The sequence below is a fragment of the Cetorhinus maximus genome, chromosome 14, assembly GCF_964194155.1.
Source record: "Cetorhinus maximus chromosome 14, sCetMax3.hap1.1, whole genome shotgun sequence".
Taxonomy (NCBI): domain Eukaryota; kingdom Metazoa; phylum Chordata; class Chondrichthyes; order Lamniformes; family Cetorhinidae; genus Cetorhinus; species Cetorhinus maximus.
Window position 1 is genome coordinate 17,486,261 of NC_135892.1, and position 25,262 is coordinate 17,511,522.

Genomic DNA, 25,262 nt, shown 5'->3' on the forward strand with positions numbered 1-25,262 from the left:
TGCTTCACTGTTAAAAGACGTCTCATAAATGCAAGTCGCTTTTGAAAATAAGCGCCGTGTGTCGTCAGGTTTGCGAAAATCAGCAGATACAGCTGCCCTTTATCCGGCAGAGTAAGGGTTAATATTTTCTGCAGGATGTTACGCAGCATTTGTTCAACTATGAACTTTCACGAGGACTTATATAAACAGTTATGACAGGGCTGGTAACGGTGCATGTTTTCCATTCCCAGGAACTGATAGTTTCCAGACGGAATGGCAGAGAGCGTTTAAACAGAGCGGAGGCTGTGGCTGGGGAAGTCAGACAGCACACAGCAGCCAGCGGGCGTGAGGCAATAGGCAGGGAGCTGGATGCCCTGCGGACTGACTGGCAGCAGTGGGAAGAGAGCACCCTGCAAGCACAAAACGGCCTGGAGAACATGCTCAGCCAGACCACCAGCTCCGAGCAGGAGTTCGAGGCGCAGGTCGCTCAGCTGGACAAGGACCTGCAGGACTTCAGTGCCAGTCTCGGGGCCTGTTCGCACAGCCTGTCTCAGTTGCAGGACAAAACCACAGATGAAGAAGCCGTAGAATGCTGGCAGAAAGCAAAGGTTTGCCTGGGGGCTCATAAAGGTCCAGTGGGGTCTGTGTAGGGGAGCGGAAAATCAGTAAGGAAAGCAAATTAGTGTCGGGTTGTTTTGGCTCTGGTAATGCTGAATGTTAATAGGGCATAAAAATAACTCCTTCCTAACAGATAATTGTACACCATTCACATCAGCATAGTTATATATTACTGAAGTGAAAGAGCTTTAACTAGACTCAGTGACAGAAATTTCATCTTTGAAAGCTGAAACTTCAGCTGTTTTCTGGGCACCGTACAGTACTGGTGAGTCATTAGACTGATGACTAACTCGGTGTCTCACAACTGAAGGAAAATGCTCCATTAGACTGTAAGACTTATCCAGACTAATATCACACTCTATCTTAAATTGAATTTAGTACAGAATAGATCGCTTTCAAAATGTGAATAGTTTGACAATTTTAAGTGTTATTAGTTGCATAGAACAGAACTCCAACCAGATCAAAAATAGCTCGTGTTCTGCTACACATGCACTATCTCTCCTATGCACAATCTCTGGTAGACCCTCCAAGCACGGAGGATACTTGGGGCGGCTGTTGCACTGTAGCTAGCACACATGGGATTCTGGCTGACCAGGAGATTCTCCCGCTCTTATTGCCTGCCATTGATGTGTTGGAAGGATTTGCAGGTTAATAATCAACCTGTTCTCCCATGTTGTAAGCTCACCTTCCATAGCCATCAAGTCCTCGAGTTGGGACTCGAACCTGAATCTTCTGGTTCAAAGGCAGGGGCACTACCTATTATGCCAGAAGACTTCCACGTATGCGCATTATCCCCTTGACCCACACTATCCCTCCGACACGCCCCATCCTCTCCGACACGCACGATCCTCTCCGACACGCCCCATCCTCTCCGACACGCCCCATCCTCTCCGACACACCCCATCCTCTCCGACACACACTATCCACAAACTACCCCTCCGACGCACACTATCTCTCCGACGCACACTATCCACACACTCCCCCTCTGATGCACACTCCCCCTTCGATGCACGCCATCCTTCTGACATACACTATCCCTCCAACACACCTCTCTGACATACAGTGTCACTCTAGCCCACAGTGGTTTGGATATTAACAGCCCTCTGTGAATGGGCTGGAAGGTTGGGGTCTTGTAAAATGACGAGAGGAGTTAGGGGTGTTGGTGTTCCCGTCAACTTCCTACCATCATGCCAGTGGTGGGGAAGGTGGAAGACGGCACTCCCGGCCAGAGGCCAATTGTTTCACTTGAGTGGCCAATTAAGGGCTTCTCCCCACTGTCACTGGCATTTTACCAGCGGTGATTGGGCCTCCGCCATGTCGGGGAAATGCCTGGTAAACCCTGGCGGGCCTCCCTACAGGTTTGGGTTGAGGTGCGGTCAGATGCCCTCCTATTTGGGCACTCTTAGACCCACGGGGGAGCCCCTGCAGCAACGGTGCTGCCTACCTTCCCCCTCCCTGACCCCACCCACCGCCTGGGCCTGCCTGACTGGCCCTAAATCCCACTTAACTTGCAAAGGCGGCCTGCTTCACCTTCAGCGTTTGGCCCGCTTCCATGGCATCCTCTTCCTCCAGGTGCAGTCCGAGTAGCATCCACCACTCCCGGTGGCGCTGCTGAGCTGCTGCGCCTTGCCATTGGCCTGCCACTCCTGGGGGCATCGGCAGTCCGTAACAGGGACGGCAGCCCTGCCAGCAACCAGTTAGTTGCCTGACCCCCACAGTAGGTCACCAGCGACTTTCAGGCCAATTGTCGGGATCCTTGCTATGAAAATAAAATTTCAGCCAGTGTCACTCCTACCTACACACAATGTAATTCCTACATGGTATCACATTCATGTAATAAAAATATGTAATATTCTATCATTGTACTTTGTGAAGAATGAATGTCATTGTAATCTGTGGCATCCCCTCAGTGACTCAGTATATAACTCTTGTTTCTGATGCAGGAAACAGAAGAGGCTCTGAAAGAGGCAGAAAGCACGAGCGAATCACTGAAGACGCAACTAAATGACCTCTGCAGGTTTTCCAAGGATCTGAGCTCACATTCCAACAAAGTTTCTTCTTTGATCAAAGAATACAACAGGTAAATGGCTGTCAGTCTGCTTCGTGCCGAAGCATTGTGTTTCTAGCCTGGGTTTATTGAGTAGTATTCTCACACCTGAACCAAATGGCAGTGGCTCCAAATGCCTCTTGAGGCATTGAAATCTATAACCTAGGCTGCCGCGTGGGTGTAAGTACTGAGGTAGTGCTGCACTGTTGGAGGTGCAGATTTTTTTGGAGGAAGCCTTAAACTAAGGCTCTATTTACCTGATTGGATGATCCCATGGCACTTTTTAGAGAATAACATGAGGGTGTCCAGCAGACTAAACTTGGAAGCCTTTCCATTCAGGTTGAGTTCCTCTCCGAGGGGACATATTGCCCTGACTGTTGCTCAGATTGATTTCTAAATTTCTTGGCTTTTCGGTCTGTGCGGCCTGCTCCCACCTGGCCAGCAGGACAATGCCAAAGCTAGAGTCAAGCACATGTGACCTTGGAGGAAAGGATGATATTGTCAGATGCTCAGCACAACACAGTGGCCGAAGGGGTTCATTTTCACCTTCAGCTAACTGGCAGAGAGGATTGCCCGACCTGCTATTCTCTACTCAGAGAGTAGTGAGAATGCACAACTCTCTACCACAAAGAGTGCATAGATGCACCTGTGGAAAAGCCAAACGAGGGGAAAGGAATAGAAGGATGTGGTGATAGAGTTAGATAAAGGAAGGCGTGAGGAGCCTCATGAAGGATAAACACCAGCAAAGGCTGAATGGCCTGTTTCTGTGCTGTAACATTCTCTCTAACTCTATGTTATGGAAGTCACCCCATTTGGGTTCGATTGATTTTGATGGAAGCGACATCCTGATTAAAAGTGCCAAGCGAGTCATGTTGCGGGTTGACTCACACTGGGCCAAGACTGTCTGCAATGACACAGCCTCCTCATGTCTCCAATGGCGGCTGGGTGTTGGAGCTGCCTTGGTATCGCAGGACATTGAAACAAAGGCCACGGTATTAACAGTGACCTGTCTGTTGGTCTAAGGGAATCCTGACTGCCACTTGGTAAGAAATATCAGAACCTCAGGCGGTGACCTTGTGCTAAAAACAGAACTTGCTGGAAAGTTTAGGCAGCCCCTGCAACGGGAAAAGACTGGCCACGGCATTTCTGATGCTTAACCCTTCATCTAACTTCTTGTCCCCTTGTTTCTTGCTCACCACAGCCTTTGTTTACAGACTGCGAAACATTGTCGGAACAAGGAAAAGGCACTGGAACAACGATTCCGTACAACTTTCAGAGAGTTTCAACAGTGGATGATCAACACTAAAATTACCACCTGCTTTGATACACCTCAAAATATTGATGAAGCAACTGCAATCATACAGAAACTTCAGGTAAACAGCTCTCAGAACACAGTTATTACAAGAATAGTTACTGTAATAAAACAAGAGAAGTGTTCAAAAGGAAAACATCTACAAAAATGCAAACTATTTGAAGGGGGAGGGAATAGTTAGAGAACTTCCAGTGTACTTTGCTCCTCCTGGTCTCTTAACCCTTTAGCTATGTTGGGTGATAATAAACTTGCAATAATTTGTATTTGATTTGGGGATATTGCAGGGTGATGTTTGTATTTGAATTGGGGATATTGCAGGGTGTTGTTTGTATTTGAGTTGGGGACATTGCAGGGTTTTGTTTGTCTTTGAATTGGGGATATTGCAGGGTGATGTTTGTTTTTAATTAGGGATATTGCAGAGTGATGTTTGTATTTGAATTGGGGATATTGCAGGGTGATGATTGTATTTGAATTGGGGATATTGCAGAGTGATGTTTGTATTTGAATTGGGGATATTGCAGAGTGATGTTTGTTTTTAATTAGGGATATTGCAGGGTGATGTTTGTATTTGTGTTGGGGATATTGCAGGGTGATGTTTGTATTTGAATTGGGGATATTACAGTGTGATGTTTGTATTTGAATTGGGGATATTGCAGGGTGATGTTTGTATTTGAATTGGGGATATTGCAGGGTGATGTTTGTATTTGAATTGGGGATATTGCCGGGTGATGTTTGTATTTGAATTGGGGATATTGCCGGGTGATGTTTGTATTTGAATTGGGGATATTGCAGGGTAATATTTGTATCTGAGTTGGGGATATTGCAGGGTGATGTTTATATTTGAATTGGGGATATTGCAGGGCCCTGTTTGTATTTGAATTGTTGATATTGCCAGGTGATGTTTGTATTTGAATTAGGGATATGGCAGGGCCCTGTTTGTATTTGAATTGGGGATATTGCCTGGTGATGTTTGTATTTGAATTGGGGATATTGCAGGGCCCTGTTTGTATTTGAATTGGGGATATTGCCGGGTGATGTTTGTATTTGAATTGGGGATATTGCAGGATGATGTTTGTATTTGAATTGGGGATATTGCAGGGTGATGTTTGTATTTGATTTGGGGATATTGCAGGTTGATGTTTATATTTGATTTGGGGATATTGCAGGGTGATGTTTGTATTTGAATTGGGGATATTGCCGGGTGATGTTTGTATTTGAATTGGGGATATTACAGGGTGATGTTTGTATTTGAATTGGGGATATTACAGGGTGATGTTTGTATTTGAATTGGGGATATTGCCGGGTGATGTTTGTATTTGAATTGGGGATATTGCAGGGTGATGTTTGTATTTGAATTGGGGATATTGCAGGGTGATGTTTGTATTTGAATTGGGGATATTGCAGGGTGATGTTTGTATTTGAATTGGTGATATTGCAGGGTGATGTTTGTATTTGAATTGGGGATATTGCAGGGTGATGTTTGTATTTGAATTGGGGATATTGCCGGGTGATGTTTGTATTTGAATTGGGGATATTGCCGGGTGATGTTTGTATTTGAATTGGGGATATTGCAGGGTAATATTTGTATCTGAGTTGGGGATATTGCAGGGTGATGTTTATATTTGAATTGGGGATATTGCAGGGCCCTGTTTGTATTTGAATTGTTGATATTGCCAGGTGATGTTTGTATTTGAATTAGGGATATGGCAGGGCCCTGTTTGTATTTGAATTGGGGATATTGCCTGGTGATGTTTGTATTTGAATTGGGGATATTGCAGGGCCCTGTTTGTATTTGAATTGGGGATATTGCCGGGTGATGTTTGTATTTGAATTGGGGATATTGCAGGATGATGTTTGTATTTGAATTGGGGATGTTGCAGGGTGATGTTTGTATTTGATTTGGGGATATTGCAGGTTGATGTTTATATTTGATTTGGGGATATTGCAGGGTGATGTTTGTATTTGAATTGGGGATATTGCCGGGTGATGTTTGTATTTGAATTGGGGATATTACAGGGTGATGTTTGTATTTGAATTGGGGATATTACAGGGTGATGTTTGTATTTGAATTGGGGATATTGCAGGGTGATGTTTGTATTTGAATTGGGGATATTGCCGGGTGATGTTTGTATTTGAATTGGGGATATTGCAGGTTGATGTTTGTATTTGAATTGGGGATATTGCAGGGTGATGTTTGTATTTGAGTTGGGGATATTGCAGGGTGATGTTTGTATTTGAGTTGAGGATATTGCAGGGTGATGTTTGTATTTGAATTGGGGATATTGCAGGGTGATGTTTGTATTTGAATTGGGGATATTACAGGGTAATATTTGTATTTGAGTTGGGGATATTACAGGGTGATGTTTGTATTTGAATTGGGGATATTGCAGAGTGATGTTTGTATTTGAATTGGGGATATTGCCGGGTGATGTTTGTATTTGAATTGTGGATATTGCAGGGTGATGTTTGTATTTGAATTGGGGATATTGGCGGGTGATGTTTGTATTTGAATTGGGGATATTGCCGGATGATGTTTGTATTTGATTTGAGGATATTGCCGGGTGATGTTTGTATTTGAATTGGGGATATTGCAGGGTAATATTTGTATTTGAGTTGGGGATATTGCAGGGTGATGTTTATATTTGAATTGGGGATATTGCAGGGCCCTGTTTGTATTTGAATTGTTGATATTGCCAGGTGATGTTTGTATTTGAATTAGGGATATGGCAGGGCCCTGTTTGTATTTGAATTGGGGATATTGCCTGGTGATGTTTGTATTTGAATTGGGGATATTGCAGGGCCCTGTTTGTATTTGAATTGGGGATATTGCCGGGTGATGTTTGTATTTGAATTGGGGATATTGCAGGATGATGTTTGTATTTGAATTGGGGATATTGCAGGGTGATGTTTGTATTTGATTTGGGGATATTGCAGGTTGATGTTTATATTTGATTTGGGGATATTGCAGGGTGATGTTTGCATTTGAATTGGGGATATTGCCGGGTGATGTTTGTATTTGAATTGGGGATATTACAGGGTGATGTTTGTATTTGAATTGGGAATATTACAGGGTGATGTTTGTATTTGAATTGGGGATATTGCAGGGTGATGTTTGTATTTGAATTGGGGATATTGCCGGGTGATGTTTGTATTTGAATTGGGGATATTGCAGGTTGATGTTTGTATTTGAATTGGGGATATTGCTGGGTGATGTTTGTATTTGAGTTGGGGATATTGCAGGGTGATGTTTGTATTTGAGTTGAGGATATTGCAGGGTGATGTTTGTATTTGAATTGGGGATATTGCAGGGTGATGTTTGTATTTGAATTGGGGATATTACAGGGTAATATTTGTATTTGAGTTGGGGATATTACAGGGTGATGTTTGTATTTGAATTGGGGATATTGCAGGGTGATGTTTGTATTTGAATTGGGGATATTGCAGGGCCACATTTGTATTTCAATTGGGGATATTGCAGGGTGATGTTTGTATTTGAATTGGGGATATTGCAGAGTGATGTTTGTATTTGAATTGGGGATATTGCAGGGTGATGTTTGTATTTGAATTGGGGATATTGCAGAGTGATGTTTGTATTTGAATTGGGGATATTGCAGGGTGATGTTTGTATTTGAATTGGGGATATTGCAGAGTGATGTTTGTATTTTAATTGGGGATATTGCAGGGCCCTGTTTGTATTTGAATTGTTGATATTGCCAGGTGATGTTTGTAATTGAATTAGGGATATGGCAGGGCCCTGTTTGTATTTGAATTGGGGATATTGCCTGGTGATGTTTGTATTTGAATTGGGGATATTGCAGGGCCCTGTTTGTATTTGAATTGGGGATATTGCCGGGTGATGTTTGTATTTGAATTGGGAATATTGCAGGATGATGTTTGTATTTGAATTGGGGATATTGCAGGGTGATGTTTGTATTTGATTTGGGGATATTGCAGGTTGATGTTTATATTTGATTTGGGGATATTGCAGGGTGATGTTTGTATTTGAATTGGGGATATTGCCGGGTGATGTTTGTATTTGAATTGTGGATATTACAGGGTGATGTTTGTATTTGAATTGGGGATATTACAGGGTGATGTTTGTATTTGAATTGGGGATATTGCAGGATGATGTTTGTATTTGAATTGGGGATATTGCCGGGTGATGTTTGTATTTGAATTGGGGATATTGCAGGTTGATGTTTGTATTTGAATTGGGGATATTGCTGGGTGATGTTTGTATTTGAGTTGGGAATATTGCAGGTTGATGTTTGTATTTGAGTTGAGGATATTGCAGGGTGATGTTTGTATTTGAATTGGGGATTTTGCAGGGTGATGTTTGTATTTGAATTGGGGATATTACAGGGTAATATTTGTATTTCAGTTGGGGATGTTACAGGGTGATGTTTGTATTTGAATTGGGGATATTGCAGGGTGATGTTTGTATTTGAATTGGGGATATTGCAGGGCCACATTTGTATTTCAACTGGGGATATTGCAGGGTGATGTTTGTATTTGAATTGGGGATATTGCAGGGTGTTGTTTGTATTTGAGTTGGGGATATTGCAGGGTGTTGTTTGTATTTGAGTTGGTGATATTACAGGGTGATGTTTGTATTTGAATTGGGGATATTGCAGGGTGATGTTTGTATTTGAATTGGGTATACTGCAGGGTGATGTTTGTATTTGAATTGGGGATATTGCAGGGTGATGTTTGTATTTGAATTGGGGATATTGCAGGGTGATGTTTGTATTTGAATTGGGGATATTGCAGGGTGATGTTTGCATTTGAATTGGGGATATTGCCGGGCGAGGATTGTATTTGAATTAGGGATATTACAGGGTGATGTTTGTATTTGAATTGGGGATATTGCACGGTGATGTTTGTTGTTAGTTAGGGATATTGCAGGGTGATGTTTGTATTTGAGTTGGGGATATTGCAGGGTGATCTTTGTATTTGAATTGGGGATATTACAGGGTGATGTTTGTATTTGAATTGGGGATATTACAGGGTGATGTTTGTATTTGAATTGGGGATATTGCAGGGTGATATTTGTATTTGAGTTGGGGATATTGCAGGGCCACATTTGTATTTCAACTGGGGATATTGCAGGGTGATGTTTGTATTTGAATTGGGGATATTGCAGGGTGTTGTTTGTATTTGAGTTGGGGATATTGCAGGGTGTTGTTTGTATTTGAATTGGGGATATTGCAGGGTGATGTTTGTATTTGAATTGGGGATATTGCAGGGTGATGTTTGCATTTGAATTGGGGATATTGCCGGGCGAGGTTTGTATTTGAATTAGGGATATTGCAGTGCCCTGTTTGTATTTGAATTGGGGATATTGCAGAGTGATGTTTGTATTTGAATTGGAGATATTGCAGGGTGACGTTTGTGTTTGAATTGGGGATATTGCAGGGCCCTGTTTGTATTTGAATTGGGGATATTACAGAGTGACGTTTGTGTTTGAATTGGGGATATTGCAGGGCCCTATTTGTATTTGAATTGGGGATATTGCAGGGTGATGTTTGTATTTGAATTGGGTATACTGCAGGGTGATGTTTGTATTTGAATTGGGGATATTGCAGGGTGATGTTTGTATTTGAGTTGGGGATATTGCAGGGTGATGTTTGTATTTGAATTGGGGATATTGCAGGGTGATGTTTGCATTTGAATTGGGGATATTGCCGGGCGAGGATTGTATGTGAATTAGGGATATTGCAGGGCCCTGTTTGTATTTGAATTAGGGATATTGCAGAGTGATGTTTGTATTTGAATTGGGGATATTGCATGGTGATGTTTGTTTTTAATTAGGGATATTGCAGGGTGATGTTTGTATTTGAATTGGGGATATTGCAGGGTGATGTTTGTATTTGAATTGGGGATATTGCACGGTGATGTTTGTTGTTAGTTAGGGATATTGCAGGGTGATGTTTGTATTTGAGTTGGGGATATTGCAGGGTGATCTTTGTATTTGAATTGGGGATATTACAGGGTGATGTTTGTATTTGAATTGGGGATATTACAGGGTGATGTTTGTATTTGAATTGGGGATATTGCAGGGTGATATTTGTATTTCAGTTGGGGATATTAAAAGGTGATGTTTGTATTTGAATTGGGGATATTGCAGGGTGATGTTTGTATTTGAGTTGGGGATATTGCAGGGTGATGTTTGTATTTGAATTGAGGATATTGCAGGGTGTTGTTTGTATTTGAATTGGGGATTTGCAGGGCCCTGTTTGAATTTGAATTGGGGATATTACAGAGTGATGATTCTATTTGAATTGGGGATGTTGCAGGGCCCTGTTTGTATTTGATTTGGGGATATTACAGAGTGATGTTTGTGTTTGAATTGGGGAGATTGCAGGGTGATGTTTGTATTTGAATTGGGGATATTGCAGGGTGATGTTTGTGTTTGAATTGGGGATATTGCAGCGCCCTATTTGTATTTGAATTGGGGATATTGCAGGGTGATGTTTGTATTTGAATTGGGGATATTGCAGGGTGATGTTTGTATTTGAATTGGGTATACTGCAGGGTGATGTTTGTATTTGAATTGGGGATATTGCAGGGTGATGTTTGTATTTGAGTTGGGGATATTACAGGGTGATGTTTGTATTTGAATTGGGGATATTGCAGGGTGATGTTTGTATTTGAATTGGGGATATTGCAGGGTGATGTTTGTATTTGAATTGGGGATATTGCAGGGTGATGTTTGCATTTGAATTGGGGATATTGCCGGGCGAGGATTGTATTTGAATTAGGGATATTGCAGGGCCCTGTTTGTATTTGAATTAGGGATATTGCAGGGCCCTGTTTGTATTTGAATTAGGGATATTGCATGGTGATGTTTGTTTTTAATTAGGGATATTGCAGGGTGATGTTTGTATTTGAATTGGGGATATTGCAGGGTGATGTTTGTATTTGAATTGGGGATATTGCACGGTGATGTTTGTTGTTAGTTAGGGATATTGCAGGGTGATGTTTGTATTTGAGTTGGGGATATTGCAGGGTGATCTTTGTATTTGAATTGGGGATATTACAGGGTGATGTTTGTATCTGAATTGTGGATATTACAGGGTGATGTTTGTATTTGAATTGGGGATATTGCAGGGTGATATTTGTATTTGAGTTGGGGATATTAAAAGGTGATGTTTGTATTTGAATTGGGGATATTGCAGGGTGATGTTTGTATTTGAATTGGGGATATTGCAGAGTGATGTTTGTATTTTAATTGGGGATATTGCAGGGCCCTGTTTGTATTTGAATTGTTGATATTGCCAGGTGATGTTTGTATTTGAATTAGGGATATGGCAGGGCCCTGTTTGTATTTGAATTGGGGATATTGCCTGGTGATGTTTGTATTTGAATTGGGGATATTGCAGGGCCCTGTTTGTATTTGAATTGGGGATATTGCCGGGTGATGTTTGTATTTGAATTGGGAATATTGCAGGATGATGTTTGTATTTGAATTGGGGATATTGCAGGGTGATGTTTGTATTTGATTTGGGGATATTGCAGGTTGATGTTTATATTTGATTTGGGGATATTGCAGGGTGATGTTTGTATTTGAATTGGGGATATTGCCGGGTGATGTTTGTATTTGAATTGTGGATATTACAGGGTGATGTTTGTATTTGAATTGGGGATATTACAGGGTGATGTTTGTATTTGAATTGGGGATATTGCAGGATGATGTTTGTATTTGAATTGGGGATATTGCCGGGTGATGTTTGTATTTGAATTGGGGATATTGCAGGTTGATGTTTGTATTTGAATTGGGGATATTGCTGGGTGATGTTTGTATTTGAGTTGGGAATATTGCAGGTTGATGTTTGTATTTGAGTTGAGGATATTGCAGGGTGATGTTTGTATTTGAATTGGGGATTTTGCAGGGTGATGTTTGTATTTGAATTGGGGATATTACAGGGTAATATTTGTATTTCAGTTGGGGATGTTACAGGGTGATGTTTGTATTTGAATTGGGGATATTGCAGGGTGATGTTTGTATTTGAATTGGGGATATTGCAGGGCCACATTTGTATTTCAACTGGGGATATTGCAGGGTGATGTTTGTATTTGAATTGGGGATATTGCAGGGTGTTGTTTGTATTTGAGTTGGGGATATTGCAGGGTGTTGTTTGTATTTGAGTTGGTGATATTACAGGGTGATGTTTGTATTTGAATTGGGGATATTGCAGGGTGATGTTTGTATTTGAATTGGGTATACTGCAGGGTGATGTTTGTATTTGAATTGGGGATATTGCAGGGTGATGTTTGTATTTGAGTTGGGGATATTACAGGGTGATGTTTGTATTTGAATTGGGGATATTGCAGGGTGATGTTTGTATTTGAATTGGGGATATTGCAGGGTGATGTTTGTATTTGAATTGGGGATATTGCAGGGTGATGTTTGCATTTGAATTGGGGATATTGCCGGGCGAGGATTGTATTTGAATTAGGGATATTACAGGGTGATGTTTGTATTTGAATTGGGGATATTGCACGGTGATGTTTGTTGTTAGTTAGGGATATTGCAGGGTGATGTTTGTATTTGAGTTGGGGATATTGCAGGGTGATCTTTGTATTTGAATTGGGGATATTACAGGGTGATGTTTGTATTTGAATTGGGGATATTACAGGGTGATGTTTGTATTTGAATTGGGGATATTGCAGGGTGATATTTGTATTTGAGTTGGGGATATTGCAGGGCCACATTTGTATTTCAACTGGGGATATTGCAGGGTGATGTTTGTATTTGAATTGGGGATATTGCAGGGTGTTGTTTGTATTTGAGTTGGGGATATTGCAGGGTGTTGTTTGTATTTGAATTGGGGATATTGCAGGGTGATGTTTGTATTTGAATTGGGGATATTGCAGGGTGATGTTTGCATTTGAATTGGGGATATTGCCGGGCGAGGTTTGTATTTGAATTAGGGTATTGCAGTGCCCTGTTTGTATTTGAATTGGGGATATTGCAGAGTGATGTTTGTATTTGAATTGGGGATATTGCAGGGTGACGTTTGTGTTTGAATTGGGGATATTGCAGGGCCCTGTTTGTATTTGAATTGGGGATATTACAGAGTGACGTTTGTGTTTGAATTGGGGATATTGCAGGGCCCTATTTGTATTTGAATTGGGGATATTGCAGGGTGATGTTTGTATTTGAATTGGGTATACTGCAGGGTGATGTTTGTATTTGAATTGGGGATATTGCAGGGTGATGTTTGTATTTGAGTTGGGGATATTGCAGGGTGATGTTTGTATTTGAATTGGGGATATTGCAGGGTGATGTTTGCATTTGAATTGGGGATATTGCCGGGCGAGGATTGTATGTGAATTAGCGATATTGCAGGGCCCTGTTTGTATTTGAATTAGGGATATTGCAGAGTGATGTTTGTATTTGAATTGGGGATATTGCATGGTGATGTTTGTTTTTAATTAGGGATATTGCAGGGTGATGTTTGTATTTGAATTGGGGATATTGCAGGGTGATGTTTGTATTTGAATTGGGGATATTGCACGGTGATGTTTGTTGTTAGTTAGGGATATTGCAGGGTGATGTTTGTATTTGAGTTGGGGATATTGCAGGGTGATCTTTGTATTTGAATTGGGGATATTACAGGGTGATGTTTGTATTTGAATTGGGGATATTACAGGGTGATGTTTGTATTTGAATTGGGGATATTGCAGGGTGATATTTGTATTTCAGTTGGGGATATTAAAAGGTGATGTTTGTATTTGAATTGGGGATATTGCAGGGTGATGTTTGTATTTGAGTTGGGGATATTGCAGGGTGATGTTTGTATTTGAATTGAGGATATTGCAGGGTGTTGTTTGTATTTGAATTGGGGATTTGCAGGGCCCTGTTTGAATTTGAATTGGGGATATTACAGAGTGATGATTCTATTTCAATTGGGGATGTTGCAGGGCCCTGTTTGTATTTGAATTGGGGATATTACAGAGTGATGTTTGTGTTTGAATTGGGGAGATTGCAGGGTGATGTTTGTATTTGAATTGGGGATATTGCAGGGTGATGTTTGTGTTTGAATTGGGGATATTGCAGGGCCCTATTTGTATTTGAATTGGGGATATTGCAGGGTGATGTTTGTATTTGAATTGGGGATATTGCAGGGTGATGTTTGTATTTGAATTGGGTATACTGCAGGGTGATGTTTGTATTTGAATTGGGGATATTGCAGGGTGATGTTTGTATTTGAGTTGGGGATATTACAGGGTGATGTTTGTATTTGAATTGGGGATATTGCAGGGTGATGTTTGTATTTGAATTGGGGATATTGCAGGGTGATGTTTGTATTTGAATTGGGGATATTGCAGGGTGATGTTTGCATTTGAATTGGGGATATTGCCGGGCGAGGATTGTATTTGAATTAGGGATATTGCAGGGCCCTGTGTGTATTTGAATTAGGGATATTGCAGAGTGATGTTTGTATTTGAATTGGGGATATTGCATGGTGATGTTTGTTTTTAATTAGGGATATTGCAGGGTGATGTTTGTATTTGAATTGGGGATATTGCAGGGTGATGTTTGTATTTGAAATGGGGATATTGCACGGTGATGTTTGTTGTTAGTTAGGGATATTGCAGGGTGATGTTTGTATTTGAGTTGGGGATATTGCAGGGTGATCTTTGTATTTGAATTGGGGATATTACAGGGTGATGTTTGTATCTGAATTGGGGATATTACAGGGTGATGTTTGTATTTGAATTGGGGATATTGCAGGGTGATATTTGTATTTGAGTTGGGGATATTAAAAGGTGATGTTTGTATTTGAATTGGGGATATTGCAGGGTGATGTTTGTATTTGAATTGGGGATATTGCAGGGTGATGTTTGTATTTGAATTGAGGATATTGCAGGGTGATGTTTGTATTTGAATTGGGGATTTACAGGGCCCTGTTTGAATTTGAATTGGGGATATTACAGAGTGATGATTCTATTTGAATTGGGGATATTGCAGGGCCCTGTTTGAATTTGAATTGGGGATATTACAGAGTGATGTTTGTGTTTGAATTGGGGAGATTGCAGGGTGATGTTTGTATTTGAATTGGGGATATTGCAGGGTGATGTTTGTGTTTGAATTGGGGATATTGCAGGGCCCTATTTGTATTTGAATTGGGGATATTGCAGGGTGATGTTTGTATTTGAATTGGGGATATTGCACGGTGATGTTTGTTTTTAATTAGGGATATTGCAGGGTGATGTTTGTATTTGAATTGGGGATATTGCAGAGTGATGTTTGTATTTTAATTGGGGATATTGCAGGGTGATGTTTGTATTTGAATTGGGGATTGACAGGGCCCTGTTTGAATTTGAATTGGGGATATTGCAGGGTGATGTTTGTATTTGAATTGGGGATATTGCAGGGTGATGTTTGTATTTGAATTGGGGATATTGCAGGGTGATGTTTGTATTTGAATTGGGGATATTGCAGGGTGATGTTTGTGTTTGAATTGAGGATATTGCAGGGTGATGTTTGTATTTGAATTGGGGATTTACAGGGCCCTGTTTGAATTTGAATTGGGGATATTACAGAGTGATGATTCTATTTGAATTGGGGATATTGCAGGGCCCTGTTTGAATTTGAATTGGGGATATTACAGAGTGATGTTTGTGTTTGAATTGGGGAGATTGCAGGGTGATGTTTGTATTTGAATTGGGGATATTGCAGGGCCCTATTTGTATTTGAATTGGGGATATTGCAGGGTGATGTTTGTATTTGAATTGGGGATATTGCAGGGTGATGTTTGTATTTGAATTGGGGATATTACAGAGTGATGTTTGTGTTTGAATTGGGGAGATTGCAGGGTGATGTTTGTGTTTGAATTGGGGATATTGCAGGGCCCTATTTGTATTTGAATTGGGGATATTGCAGGGTGATGTTTGTATTTGAATTGGGGATATTGCAGGGTGATGTTTGTACTTGAATTGGGGATATTGCAGGGTGATGTTTGTATTTGAATTGGACATATTGCCGAGTGATGTTTGTATTTGAATTGGGGATATTGCAGGGTGATGTTTGTATTTGTATTGGGGATGTTGCAGGGCCCTGTTTGTATTTGAATTGGGGATATTACAGGGTGATGTTTGTATTTGAATTAGGGATGTTGCAGGGTGATGTTTGTATTTGAACTGGGGATATTGCAGGGTGATGTTTGTATTTGAATTGTGGATATTGCAGCGTGATGTTTGTATTTGATTTGGGGATATTATAGGGTGATGTTTGTATTTGAATTGGGGATATTGCAGGGTGATATTTCTATTTGAGTTGGGGATATTGCAGGGCCCTGTTTGTAGTTGAATTAGGGATATTGCGGGGTGATGTTTGTATTTGAATTGGGGATATTGCAGGGTGATGTTTGTATTTGAATTGGGGATGTTACAGGGTGATGTTTGTATTTGAATTGGGGATGTTGCAGGGCCCTGTTTGTATTTGAATTGGTGATATTACAGAGTGATGTTTGTATTTGAATTGGGGATATTGCAGGGTGATGTTTGTATTTGAGTTGGGGATATTGCAGGGTGATGTTTGTATTTGAATTGGGGATGTTGCAGGGCCCTGTCTGTATTTGAATTGGGGATATTACAGAGTGATGTTTGTATTTGAATTGGGGATATTGCAGGGTGATGTTTGTATTTGAATTGGGGATATTGCAGGGTGATGTTTGTATTTGAATTGGAGATATTACAGAGTGATGTTTGTATTTGAATTGGGGATGTTGCAGGGCCCTGTTTGTATTTGAATTGGGGATATTACAGAGTGATGTTTGTTTTTGAATTGGGGATATTGCAGGGCCCTATTTGTATTTGAATTTGGGGATATTGCAGGGTGATGTTTGTATTTGAATTGGGGATATTGCAGGGTGATGTTTGTGTTTGAATTGTGGATATTGCAGAGTGATGTTTGTATTTTAATTGGGGATATTGCAGGGTGATGTTTGTATTTGAATTGGGGATATTACAGGGTAATATTTGTATTTGCGTTGGGGATATTACAGGGTGATGTTTGTATTTGAATTGGGTATATTGCAGGGTGATGTTTGTATTTGATTTGGGGGTATTGCAGGGCCATATTTGTATTTGAATTGGAGATATTGAAGGGTGATGTTTGTATTTGAATTGGGGATATTGCAGGGTGATGTTTGTATTTGAATTGGGGATATTGCAGTGTGTTGTTTGTATTTGAGTTGGGGATATTGCAGGGTGTTGTTTGTATTTGAATTGGGGATATTGCAGGGTAATGTTTGTTTTTAATTAGGGATATTGCAGAGTCATGTTTGTATTTGAATTGGGAATATTGCAGAGTGATGTTTGTATTTGAATTGGGATATTGCAGGGTGATGTTTGATTTTAATTAGGGATATTGCAGGGTGATGTTTGTATTTGAATTGGGGATATTGCAGGGTGATGTTTGTTTTGAATTGTGGATATTGCAGGGTGATGTTTGTTTTTAATTAGGGATATTGCAGGGTGATGTTTGTATTTGAGTTGGGGATATTACAGGGTGATGTTTGTATTTGTATTGGGGATGTTGCAGGGCCCTGTTTGTATTTGAATTGGGGATATTACAGGGTGATGTTTGTCTTTGAATTAGGGATGTTGCAGGGTGATGTTTGTATTTGAACTGGGGATATTGCAGGGTGATGTTTGTATTTGAATTGTGGATATTGCAGGGTGATGTTTGTATTTGAATTGGGGATATTATAGGGTGATGTTTGTATTTGAATTGGGGATATTGCAGGGTGATATTTCTATTTGAGTTGGGGATATTGCAGGGCCCTGTTTGTAGTTGAATTAGGGATATTGCAGGGTGATGTTTGTATTTGAATTGGGGATGTTACAGGGTGATGTTTGTATTTGAATTGGGGATGTTGCAGGGCCCTGTTTGTATTTGAATTGGTGATATTACAGAGTGATGTTTGTATTTGAATTGGGGATATTGCAGGGTGATGTTTGTATTTGAGTTGGGGATATTGCAGGGTGATGTTTGTATTTGAATTGGGGATGTTGCGGGGCCCTGTCTGTATTTGAATTGGCGGTATTACAGAGTGATGTTTGTATTTGAATTGGGGATATTGCAGGGTGATGTCTGTATTTGAATTGGGGATATTGCAGGGTGATGTTTGTATTTGAATTGGGGATATTACAGAGTGGTGTTTGTATTTGAATTGGGGATGTTGCAGGCCCCTGTTTGTATTTGAATTGGGGATATGACAGAGTGATGTTTGTGTTTGAATTGGGGATATTGCAGGGCCCTATTTGTATTTGAATTTGGGGATATTGCAGGGTGATGTTTGTATTTGAATTGGGGATATTGCAGGGTGATGTTTGTGTTTGAATTGAGGATATTGCAGAGTGATGTTTGTATTTTAATTGGGGATATTGCAGGGTGATGTTTGTATTTGAATTGGGGATATTGCAGGGCCACATTTGTATTTCAACTGGGGATATTGCAGGGTGATGTTTGTATTTGAATTGGGGATATTGCAGGGTGTTGTTTGTATTTGAGTTGGGGATATTGCAGGGTGTTGTTTGTATTTGAGTTGGTGATATTACAGGGTGATGTTAGTATTTGAATTGGGGATATTGCAGGGTGATGTTTGTATTTGAATTGGGTATACTGCAGGGTGATGTTTGTATTTGAATTGGGGATATTGCAGGGTGATGTTTGTATTTGAGTTGGGGATATTACAGGGTGATGTTTGTATTTGAATTGGGGATATTGCAGGGTGATGTTTGTATTTGAATTGGGGATATTGCAGGGTGATGTTTGTATTTGAATTGGGGATATTGCAGGGTGATGTTTGCATTTGAATTGGGGATATTGCCGGGCGAGGATTGTATTTGAATTAGGGATATTACAGGGTGATGTTTGTATTTGAATTGGGGATATTGCACGGTGATGTTTGTTGTTAGTTAGGGATATTGCAGGGTGATGTTTGTATTTGAGTTGGGGATATTGCAGGGTGATCTTTGTATTTGAATTGGGGATATTACAGGGTGATGTTTGTATTTGAATTGGGGATATTACAGGGTGATGTTTGTATTTGAATTGGGGATATTGCAGGGTGATATTTGTATTTGAGTTGGGGATATTGCAGGGCCACATTTGTATTTCAACTGGGGATATTGCAGGGTGATGTTTGTATTTGAATTGGGGATATTGCAGGGTGTTGTTTGTATTTGAGTTGGGGATATTGCAGGGTGTTGTTTGTATTTGAATTGGGGATATTGCAGGGTGATGTTTGTATTTGAATTGGGGATATTGCAGGGTGATGTTTGCATTTGAATTGGGGATATTGCCGGGCGAGGTTTGTATTTGAATTAGGGATATTGCAGTCCCCTGTTTGTATTTGAATTGGGGATATTGCAGAGTGATGTTTGTATTTGAATTGGGGATATTGCAGGGTGACGTTTGTGTTTGAATTGGGGATATTGCAGGGCCCTGTTTGTATTTGAATTGGGGATATTACAGAGTGACGTTTGTGTTTGAATTGGGGATATTGCAGGGCCCTATTTGTATTTGAATTGGGGATATTGCAGGGTGATGTTTGTATTTGAATTGGGTATACTGCAGGGTGATGTTTGTATTTGAATTGGGGATATTGCAGGGTGATGTTTGTATTTGAGTTGGGGATATTGCAGGGTGATGTTTGTATTTGAATTGGGGATATTGCAGGGTGATGTTTGCATTTGAATTGGGGATATTGCCGGGCGAGGATTGTATGTGAATTAGGGATATTGCAGGGCCCTGTTTGTATTTGAATTAGGGATATTGCAGAGTGATGTTTGTATTTGAATTGGGGATATTGCATGGTGATGTTTGTTTTTAATTAGGGATATTGCAGGGTGATGTTTGTATTTGAATTGGGGATATTGCAGGGTGATGTTTGTATTTGAATTGGGGATATTGCACGGTGATGTTTGTTGTTAGTTAGGGATATTGCAGGGTGATGTTTGTATTTGAGTTGGGGATATTGCAGGGTGATCTTTGTATTTGAATTGGGGATATTACAGGGTGATGTTTGTATTTGAATTGGGGATATTACAGGGTGATGTTTGTATTTGAATTGGGGATATTGCAGGGTGATATTTGTATTTCAGTTGGGGATATTAAAAGGTGATGTTTGTATTTGAATTGAGGATATTGCAGGGTGATGTTTGTATTTGAGTTGGGGATATTGCAGGGTGATGTTTGTATTTGAATTGAGGATATTGCAGGGTGTTGTTTGTATTTGAATTGGGGATTTGCAGGGCCCTGTTTGAATTTGAATTGGGGATATTACAGAGTGATGATTCTATTTGAATTGGGGATGTTGCAGGGCCCTGTTTGTATTTGAATTGGGGATATTACAGAGTGATGTTTGTGTTTGAATTGGGGAGATTGCAGGGTGATGTTTGTATTTGAATTGGGGATATTGCAGGGTGATGTTTGTGTTTGAATTGGGGATATTGCAGGGCCCTATTTGTATTTGAATTGGGATATTGCAGGGTGATGTTTGTATTTGAATTGGGGATATTGCAGGGTGATGTTTGTATTTGAATTGGGTATACTGCAGGGTGATGTTTGTATTTGAATTGGGGATATTGCAGGGTGATGTTTGTATTTGAGTTGGGGATATTACAGGGTGATGTTTGTATTTGAATTGGGGATATTGCAGGGTGATGTTTGTATTTGAATTGGGGATATTGCAGGGTGATGTTTGTATTTGAATTGGGGATATTGCAGGGTGATGTTTGCATTTGAATTGGGGATATTGCCGGGCGAGGATTGTATTTGAATTAGGGATATTGCAGGGCCCTGTTTGTATTTGAATTAGGGATATTGCAGAGTGATGTTTGTATTTGAATTGGGGATATTGCATGGTGATGTTTGTTTTTAATTAGGGATATTGCAGGGTGATGTTTGTATTTGAATTGGGGATATTGCAGGGTGATGTTTGTATTTGAATTGGGGATATTGCACGGTGATGTTTGTTGTTAGTTAGGGATATTGCAGGGTGATGTTTGTATTTGAGTTGGGGATATTGCAGGGTGATCTTTGTATTTGAATTGGGGATATTACAGGGTGATGTTTGTATCTGAATTGGGGATATTACAGGGTGATGTTTGTATTTGAATTGGGGATATTGCAGGGTGATATTTGTATTTGAGTTGGGGATATTAAAAGGTGATGTTTGTATTTGAATTGGGGATATTGCAGGGTGATGTTTGTATTTGAATTGGGGATATTGCAGGGTGATGTTTGTATTTGAATTGAGGATATTGCAGGGTGATGTTTGTATTTGAATTGGGGATTTACAGGGCCATGTTTGAATTTGAATTGGGGATATTACAGAGTGATGATTCTATTTGAATTGGGGATATTGCAGGGCCCTGTTTGAATTTGAATTGGGGATATTACAGAGTGATGTTTGTGTTTGAATTGGGGAGATTGCAGGGTGATGTTTGTATTTGAATTGGGGATATTGCAGGGTGATGTTTGTGTTTGAATTGGGGATATTGCAGGGCCCTATTTGTATTTGAATTGGGGATATTGCAGGGTGATGTTTGTATTTGAATTGGGGATATTGCATGGTGATGTTTGTTTTTAATTAGGGATATTGCAGGGTGATGTTTGTATTTGAATTGGGGATATTGCAGAGTGATGTTTGTATTTTAATTGGGGATATTGCAGGGTGATGTTTGTATTTGAATTGGGGATTTACAGGGCCCTGTTTGAATTTGAATTGGGGATATTGCAGGGTGATGTTTGTATTTGAATTGGGGATATTGCAGGGTGATGTTTGTATTTGAATTGGGGATATTGCAGGGTGATGTTTGTATTTGAATTGGGGATATTGCAGGGTGATGTTTGTGTTTGAATTGAGGATATTGCAGGGTGATGTTTGTATTTGAATTGGGGATTTACAGGGCCCTGTTTGAATTTGAATTGGGGATATTACAGAGTGATGATTCTATTTGAATTGGGGATATTGCAGGGCCCTGTTTGAATTTGAATTGGGGATATTACAGAGTGATGTTTGTGTTTGAATTGGGGAGATTGCAGGGTGATGTTTGTATTTGAATTGGGGATATTGCAGGGCCCTATTTGTATTTGAATTGGGGATATTGCAGGGTGATGTTTGTATTTGAATTGGGGATATTGCAGGGTGATGTTTGTATTTGAATTGGGGATATTACAGAGTGATGTTTGTGTTTGAATTGGGGATATTGCAGGGTGATGTTTGTGTTTGAATTGGGGATATTGCAGGGCCCTATTTGTATTTGAATTGGGGATATTGCAGGGTGATGTTTGTATTTGAATTGGGGATATTGCAGGGTGATGTTTGTACTTGAATTGGGGATATTGCAGGGTGATGTTTGTATTTGAATTGGACATATTGCCGAGTGATGTTTGTATTTGAATTGGGGATATTGCAGGGTGATGTTTGTATTTGTATTGGGGATGTTGCAGGGCCCTGTTTGTATTTGAATTGGGGATATTACAGGGTGATGTTTGTATTTGAATTAGGGATGTTGCAGGGTGATGTTTGTATTTGAACTGGGGATATTGCAGGGTGATGTTTGTATTTGAATTGTGGATATTGCAGCGTGATGTTTGTATTTGATTTGGGGATATTATAGGGTGATGTTTGTATTTGAATTGGGGATATTGCAGGGTGATATTTCTATTTGAGTTGGGGATATTGCAGGGCCCTGTTTGTAGTTGAATTAGGGATATTGCGGGGTGATGTTTGTATTTGAATTGGGGATATTGCAGGGTGATGTTTGTATTTGAATTGGGGATGTTACAGGGTGATGTTTGTGTTTGAATTGGGGATGTTGCAGGGCCCTGTTTGTATTTGAATTGGTGATATTACAGAGTGATGTTTGTATTTGAATTGGGGATATTGCAGGGTGATGTTTGTATTTGAGTTGGGGATATTGCAGGGTGATGTTTGTATTTGAATTGGGGATGTTGCAGGGCCCTGTCTGTATTTGAATTGGGGATATTACAGAGTGATGTTTGTATTTGAATTGGGGATATTGCAGGGTGATGTTTGTATTTGAATTGGGGATATTGCAGGGTGATGTTTGTATTCGAATTGGAGATATTACAGAGTGATGTTTGTATTTGAATTGGGGATGTTGCAGGGCCCTGTTTGTATTTGAATTGGGGATATTACAGAGTGATGTTTGTTTTTGAATTGGGGATATTGCAGGGCCCTATTTGTATTTGAATTTGGGGATATTGCAGGGTGATGTTTGTATTTGAATTGGGGATATTGCAGGGTGATGTTTGTGTTTGAATTGGGGATATTGCAGAGTGATGTTTGTATTTTAATTGGGGATATTGCAGGGTGATGTTTGTATTTGAATTGGGGATATTACAGGGTAATATTTGTATTTGCGTTGGGGATATTATAGGGTGATGTTTGTATTTGAATTGGGTATATTGCAGGGTGATGTTTGTATTTGATTTGGGGGTATTGCAGGGCCATATTTGTATTTGAATTGGAGATATTGAAGGGTGATGTTTGTATTTGAATTGGGGATATTGCAGGGTGATGTTTGTATTTGAATTGGGGATATTGCAGTGTGTTGTTTGTATTTGAGTTGGGGATATTGCAGGGTGTTGTTTGTATTTGAATTGGGGATATTGCAGGGTAATGTTTGTTTTTAATTAGGGATATTGCAGAGTCATGTTTGTATTTGAATTGGGAATATTGCAGAGTGATGTTTGTATTTGAATTGGGATATTGCAGGGTGATGTTTGATTTTAATTAGGGATATTGCAGGGTGATGTTTGTATTTGAGTTGGGGATATTGCAGGGTGATGTTTGTATTTGTATTGGGGATGTTGCAGGGCCCTGTTTGTATTTGAATTGGGGATATTACAGGGTGATGTTTGTATTTGAATTAGGGATGTTGCAGGGTGATGTTTGTATTTGAACTGGGGATATTGCAGGGTGATGTTTGTATTTGAATTGTGGATATTGCAGGGTGATGTTTGTATTTGAATTGGGGATATTATAGGGTGATGTTTGTATTTGAATTGGGGATATTGCAGGGTGATATTTCTATTTGAGTTGGGGATATTGCAGGGCCCTGTTTGTAGTTGAATTAGGGATATTGCAGGGTGATGTTTGTATTTGAATTGGGGATGTTACAGGGTGATGTTTGTATTTGAATTGGGGATGTTGCAGGGCCCTGTTTGTAATTGAATTGGTGATATTACAGAGTGATGTTTGTATTTGAATTGGGGATATTGCAGGGTGATGTTTGTATTTGAGTTGGGGATATTGCAGGGTGATGTTTGTATTTGAATTGGGGATGTTGCGGGGCCCTGTCTGTATTTGAATTGGCGGTATTACAGAGTGATGTTTGTATTTGAATTGGGGATATTGCAGGGTGATGTCTGTATTTGAATTGGGGATATTGCAGGGTGATGTTTGTATTTGAATTGGGGATATTACAGAGTGGTGTTTGTATTTGAATTGGGGATGTTGCAGGCCCCTGTTTGTATTTGAATTGGGGATATGACAGAGTGATGTTTGTGTTTGAATTGGGGATATTGCAGGGCCCTATTTGTATTTGAATTTGGGGATATTGCAGGGTGATGTTTGTATTTGAATTGGGGATATTGCAGGGTGATGTTTGTGTTTGAATTGAGGATATTGCAGAGTGATGTTTGTATTTTAATTGGGGATATTGCAGGGTGATGTTTGTATTTGAATTGGGGATATTGCAGAGTGATGTTTGTATTTGAATTGGGGATATTGCAGGGTGATGTTTGTATTTGAATTGGGGATATTGCAGGGTGATGTTTGTATTTGAATTGGGGATATTGCAGAGTGATGTTTGTATTTTAATTGGGGATATTGCAGGGTGATGTTTGTATTTGAATTGGGGATATTGCAGGGTGATGTTTGTATTTGAATTGGGGATATTGCAGGGTGATTTTTGTATTTGAATTGGTGATATTGCAGGGTGATGTTTGTATTTCAATTCGGGATATTGCAGGGTGATGTTTGTATTTGAATTGGGGATGTTGCAGGGCGATGTTTGTATTTGAATTGGACATATTGCCGAGTGATGTTTGTATTTGAATTGGGGATATTGCAGGGTGATGTTTGTATTTGTATTGGGGATGTTGCAGGGCCCTGTTTGTATTTGAATTGGGGATATTACAGGTTGATGTTTGTATTTGAATTAGGGATGTTGCAGGGCGATGTTTGTATTTGAACTGGGGATATTGCAGGGTGATGTTTGTATTTGAATTGTGGATATTGCAGGGTGATGTTT

General features: G+C 40.1%; 1 protein-coding gene across 1 annotated transcript in view; it reads left to right on the forward strand.

The window, feature by feature from the left end:
• Positions 1 to 25,262, forward strand: part of syne1b (spectrin repeat containing, nuclear envelope 1b) — a 447,660-nt gene that overhangs the window by 149,507 nt on the left and 272,891 nt on the right. The window contains exons 54-56 of the mRNA XM_078556589.1: positions 231 to 587; positions 2,541 to 2,677; positions 3,846 to 4,017. Coding sequence (XP_078412715.1) covers positions 231 to 587; positions 2,541 to 2,677; positions 3,846 to 4,017 — 666 coding nt within the window. The remainder of the gene's footprint in view (positions 1 to 230; positions 588 to 2,540; positions 2,678 to 3,845; positions 4,018 to 25,262) is intronic.